The sequence below is a fragment of the Miniopterus natalensis genome, chromosome 1, assembly GCF_054644295.1.
Source record: "Miniopterus natalensis isolate mMinNat1 chromosome 1, mMinNat1.hap1, whole genome shotgun sequence".
NCBI lineage: Eukaryota > Metazoa > Chordata > Mammalia > Chiroptera > Miniopteridae > Miniopterus > Miniopterus natalensis.
In genome coordinates this window covers 83,657,218-83,663,217 of record NC_142081.1, presented here as the reverse complement: position 1 = coordinate 83,663,217, position 6,000 = coordinate 83,657,218, and the positions used below count along the sequence as shown (strand labels likewise).

The following is a 6,000-nucleotide window of genomic DNA, read 5'->3' as shown; positions in this document are numbered from 1 at the left end:
CCATTTCACTAGTTCATTCTGGCAGTTTTTAGACTAACTACATAAGAGTTTTTCAAAGGCTAAAGACCACAGAATATATGATTTTTATAATGAGAATAGCTGTTACTTAATTTCTTTTAAAGAGAAATCTTCGCCCTGGCTGTGGGGCTCGGTTGGAGTGTGTTCCCACGTACTGAAGGATTGCAGATTCATTTCCCAGTCAGGGCACATACCCAGACTGTGGGTTTGACCCCTGGTCTCTGGGAATGTATGGGAGGGAACCAATAGATGTATCTGTCTCACATCTATGTTTCTCTCTCTGTCTCTCCCTCTCCCTCTCTAACATCAATTTAAAAAAAGAGACAAATCGTCAAAGTCTGAAAAACTGAAATGAAAACTCATGATTAAAATCACTTTAACGTAATTCATATACAGTAACACTGTCCAGAAAGTTCAGGAGGAAAGGAAAGGACAAATAATGGTGGGGGGGGGGGGGGGGGGGAGGTGCCATTTTGCTCTAGGAAGCAACAAAAAATACTTAAGAAATTTTCTAATGTGAAAAAAATCGCTGTTTTCTCCAATACCAAAGCTTTTGAAACTATAGTATATAGAACTAGGTACTTTAAACTTTCTAAATGAGAGTACCAAAGCTCAAAGAGAATGTCAAGTATGAGGTTAACTAGAACTTTTTAAAAAGTTTGAGACACATTTCCTTTTTCTCCAAAATGAAAGCAAAAAATAAAAAATGTAATATTCTTTAGAAATTAAAATAATCAAAAGGGAAATGAAAAATACTAAGGCCCATGAATTAAACTTAGGCCAAAAAAAGTTCCTCATGATGCTTAAAAAATACTAAACTTGCTGGAACAGGGAAATTTATATTTCAACAGTCTTGTTTTTGTAGATGAGAAGCTCATCATGTTAATACCCCTCATGCTGGGTTTTGAGCAGGAGTGGTGATGTCTCCAGTCCATGTCTTTGTAGATGAAGGTTCATGAAGTTATAACCCTTCATTTTTTACAAGAGAAGAACATTAACTTTGCTGGTTTTTGAGCAGGAAAGGTAATATACCTCCAGGTCTTTTTTTTTTTTTTTTTTTTTTGTAGATTAGAAGCCCTTTTTTGTGGATTAGATGTTACAACTACTCATCTCATAAGAGATTTCTAATTTGCATCTCTCTGATTATTAGCGATGCTGAGCATTTTTTCATGTCTACTGGCCATCCATATGGCCTCTTTGGAGAAGTGTTGATTCAGGTGCTTTGCCCATTTTTTAATTGGATTGTTTGTCTTCCTGGTGTTGAGTTGTATAAGTTCTTTCTATATTTTGGAAATTAACCCCTTATTGGATGTATCATTGGCAAATATGTTCTCCTATTCAGTGGGCTCCTCTTTCATTTTTCAACAGGATAGTTGATATTTCTCATGCAACAGTAGATGAGTGGTGCATGATGTTACAACCCCTCATTTCTCCTTTAAGAAAGGAAATAATAACTTTGCTAGTTTTTAGCAAGAAAAGTGGTATTTCTCGTTTTTGTGTTTGTAGATAAAAGACTCATAATGATACAACTCTAATTTCTCTTTTAAGAGAGGAAATACTTACTTTCCTGAGTTTTGAGTAGAAGAGGTAATATTTCTACAGTCCTCGTATTTGTAGATGACAGCCTCATGATGATACAACCTCTCATTTTTTCATTACAGGTGGAAATCAGCTCTGGATGGTGTGACTCAGTTAGTTGGGCATCATCTTGTACACTAAGGGGTTGTAGGTTCAATTCCCAGTCAGAGCACATGCCCAGGTTGGGGGCTGGATCCCTGGTAGGGGTGTGCAGGAGGCAGCCGATCAATGTTTCACTCTCACATAGATGTTTCTCTTTCTCCCTTCCTCCCTCTCTAAAAATCAATTTTTTAAAAAAGAGTAGAGATAACTTTGCTGGTTTTGAGCAATAAGTTGATATTTTTCCAGTTCTTTTTGTAGATGAGGGGCTCACAATATTACCTCATTTCTTTCTTAAGAAAGGAAATATTTTTCTAGGTTTTGAGCAGGAATGGTGATATTTCTCCAGTCCATGTCCTTGTAGATGAGGGTTCATGAAGTTATAACCCTTCATTTTTTCTTTTTTGTAAGAAAAGAATACTAACTTTGCTTGTTTTTGAGCAGGAAAGGTGATATATCTCCAGGTCTTTATGTGTGTGTGTGTGTGTAGATGAGAAGCTTATGATTTCTCTCATTTCTTCCTTAAGAGAGGAAATACTAACTTTGCTGATTTTTGAGCAGGAAAGGCGATATCTTTTTTTAGTCCTTTACTTTGTAGATGAGGGGCTTATAATATTACAACCCCTCATTTCTTCCTTGTGAAGAAATACTAGCTTTGCTGGTTCTTGAGCAGGAGAGGTGATATTTCTCCAGTAGTTGTAGATGAGGGGCCCATTATGTCCCAACCGCTCATTTCTCTTTTAAGATAAGATGGCATTGGCACACTGCTTATCAGTCAAATTATCACAGCTGCTACATTTTTTTATAGCCACCCTGCACAGGTTTTTGTTTTCACAATATCTGGAAATGGCCTAGGAGAAGAAATCAAATAGAGCACAGGTACGTTAAAAATAACAGAGTTCCAGCCTTAACAAAGAAAGCATCACTGATAAGCTACACATTCCTCACTTCTTTATATAGATTATAGTTACTGCCTTGCCTCTTTGGATAGCTGTCGTCTACACTGCTAGGTTCTTGGGACTTTATGCTAATTCACTAAGGTAAGTCTTTAGGGACTATGATTAGATTACCAGAGCAAAAGGGAACTTCGAACTTTTTGAAGTTTGGGTTTTCTCAATGATGTCAAAGGAGTGATAGGCTGCTAACGATATCACCTGTTGCCTGTACACTTGGTTCCTTAAATATAAAAAACATACACTTGGGCAAAATCAGTGTTTACTCAGCTATTTAAATTCTATCCAATCTTTATTAGTTATTATCTACTCTAAGCAAATTGTAATGAGGCAGGCATGTGTTGTACTTTATTGAAAGGTAGGAAAGGTCTAATGATTGAAGCACCATGAGGTACAGTTTCACTTACACATTAATTATGGTAGAAACACGCCGTTTTCTAAAGTACCATCAAAGTCCCACAGAAAGTGTCCAATTCAGTTGTGAATAATTTTATTGTATATTCACCAAAAGTCATAAGCCATTAAACATTACTTTGTTCCATGTACTCTATTATTTCCATTAAAAGCCCATGTACTTTCTACACCAAATATTTGAAACACATATTCTACAATCTAAGTGTACATCTCTCAGGTTAGCTTTATCTAACAAACTCACGGGACCGAAAAGACATGAATTTGCAAACTGAATTAAGAGTGGTAAGTAGGCTATGTTTGTAGATATGATTAGTGATACAATTTTAAAAAATTATTCATGTATGCTTAGAAAAAAGAACACAGTTTCCAAAAAACCCATCAAAGATTAAATTTGACTTCAAATATTCTGAATCAAGGTCACAGAGAGATACTTTTTTTATAATGTGGGATTCTTATACAAACCATAAAAGATACCGGAAATCTGATGTGAAAGAGTTAATAAGTCTTCTTCACTTGTCAGTTTAAAAAACTTTCATTTTCCTAATCACTACACAATCTGATTTATCCACAGATATTGGTTTTAGTGTCTGGTGAAAACCCCACTCTGATTCCACAGCCTTACCTCTAGGGTCTGTGCTCTTCCTTTTCGCAGAGGAGCAAATACAATAGGCAGTCCATGGTCACCTGCTAAGGACCGAAGGTCAAAATAGTATTTGGCATAGACACTGGCAGAGACATTAAGATGAAACTGTAGTAAATATAAATATTGCCTTTCCATCTCATTTCTGGGGGAGAAGGAAAACACAAAACCAACACAGGACAATTTTAATCAACTTGTCTATCTTCAAAATTACCATTCTAAGCTACTAAGATGACTCTGAGTTTTGTTTTGAAACAAATAAAGGCTACCCAGCTGTACTAAGGCACTAATGTTCAGACACACAAACAAGGTACAGCTATTTGTGGTCCCTTTTGCATCCCAGCACTTTGAGCTTGGGACAATGGGGAGGAGGCCTCTCTTGTGCACTCCTGCTGCTGATTCAGGGCTCATTCATCAGTGCCATTGGTGCAGCTGGAGATTCATGCTCCTCGCTCACTCACAAGGCCCCACTACAGTGTTAGATGAAAGGAATGATGCATGCTGTTTCTTAGCTCTGAAGAACTTGCAGACATTTTCACCAGGCCGGTAACAGGAAGGGGCTTATTAAAGTAGAGATGTGCCAGCAAAAGGAGTGGGCACATCACCATGGCAACCAATGGATCCATTGAGAGCCACCATTATTATCTCTGGGGGGGGAAAACACGAAGCAACAAGGATTCATCTCTAATAAATAAATAAATATGCCACATTCAATGGGAAAGGGAACCCCTCGCCCTCCAAAAAGGCATGGGGCTAATGTTAAAGAGCATATGGAAGCTTCTGTTCACCTTAATCTTACTGGGATGAGAAACTGTCACTATTTAACTGGATGCACTTTTAAAACTCTGGAAGGCAGAAAGATTAAAGATAGATGTCTTGGCTGGACTAAGCTCACTTTATGATATGGCCTCTAATAGAGCACTGGAGTAAAATTCAAATAGTGTTCTCCCATGTTGGGAATGCAGTCCTGAGATGTTCAGCATCCCCTGGCCCTTGCCAGAACATAAGGGGAACATTCCTACGTGGGGGAATTCAATAAAGTGGGAAAGGAAATTTGGAAGCAGTCCTTTTGCTATGTGACCATACTGCTGTCTCTGACAAGTAATTAAATAAATATAAAATTAGAGTAAATTGTACTAATTCCAGTCATCCCTCAATAGAGTTAATTAATAAAATGAGAAATACCTGAACATGAGAGAGGCTTTTTAAACATATTTGGTTTCTTAGTTTTAACATTTTAATATTTTATCCCTTGGCTAGGTCAACAAAAGCTCAATGTTCTGCATGGAGAGCAGTCAAAATATGGACACAGATGAGGTTCTCTGACTTGTTAAACTTTAAACCTAACTGAACCTACCTCCAAATTAATTCCCTGTTCATATGGCCATAAGTCCATAGAAATGTAAATCAGATAATGTTTTGATAATCAGCTAAACAGGACTTAATTTACTACAGGAATAGATGCTCTTTACTATCCCTTTTGTATTTTCTTCACTAATACATGTTAATTGTGAAGAAATACGGTACTGTCATAGGATCACCATGTCTATTAATAGAGGATTAATAATGGAAGAAAAGCATAATGCCTACAGATTATGCATCATCTAGTTTTGTTTTGCTTTTTTTTTTGTTTTTCAATGGCTAGAAGGCTGAATGGCATACCATTTACAGGCACAGCAAATTTTCTGAATAGCAGCTGCTCAGTTTAACTTATTCTTGTGAAGGGAAATAATATTCTAAAAAGATACATAGAAGTTGGAAAGTTTTAAGAAAAAGCTGATAGACACCAATATTTCAATTTAGACTCAAAGAAGACCATTACAAATAGTAGTCAACAGATACCTGGGCCCAGGGTGTAGAGGTCCAGGCAGATTCGGGGTGTGTCAGACACTGAGTTGTGTGGCTCTGGGGCAAGAGACATTTACCCCACCTTCCTGAGAGCCTAACCAGTGCCACCACCCCCATAGGAGATCCACTAGCCCCACTATCCAGAATACTGGAGACCTTGCCCCATCCAGCTTGGGGCCTGTAAGAGGTCTTAGTTAAATACAGGACAGACTGAGTTGTGTGGCTCCAAGTCAGGGGCCAATTTTCCCTCATATACTCAGCTGGCACAGAGCCAGTCCTTCACATGGCTAAATTCTGGTCTCTTTGGGCCAGATAAACTCTGTTTATGGACCCCCCAGAAGACTCCTTGAGACCCCACCCCACTGAAAAGATCTGTAGGCACCCAGCATTTGGCAGCTGGCCTTGGTACACCCTGGGAATTTTTTTGAGTGGCTTGAGACTCAGAACTGG

At 38.0% G+C, this 6,000-nt stretch overlaps 1 protein-coding gene across 2 annotated transcripts in view; it reads right to left on the bottom strand.

Moving 5' to 3' along the window:
• Positions 1-1,434: 1,434 nt before the first annotated feature.
• LOC107530233 (cyclin-Y-like protein 1) overlaps positions 1,435-6,000 on the bottom strand; it is a 53,220-nt gene continuing 48,654 nt past the window's right edge. The window contains exons 9-10 of one of the 2 annotated variants that reach the window (XM_087815386.1): positions 3,685-3,847; positions 1,435-2,546 (exon numbers count right to left, since the gene is read on the bottom strand). In XM_087815386.1, the coding sequence (XP_087671512.1) occupies positions 2,436-2,546; positions 3,685-3,847 (274 nt within the window). In that variant the 3' untranslated portion in view covers positions 1,435-2,435. Of the gene's footprint in view, positions 2,547-3,684; positions 3,848-6,000 lie in introns of those variants that run through there. The other variant, XR_015714250.1, reaches the window with a different exon arrangement.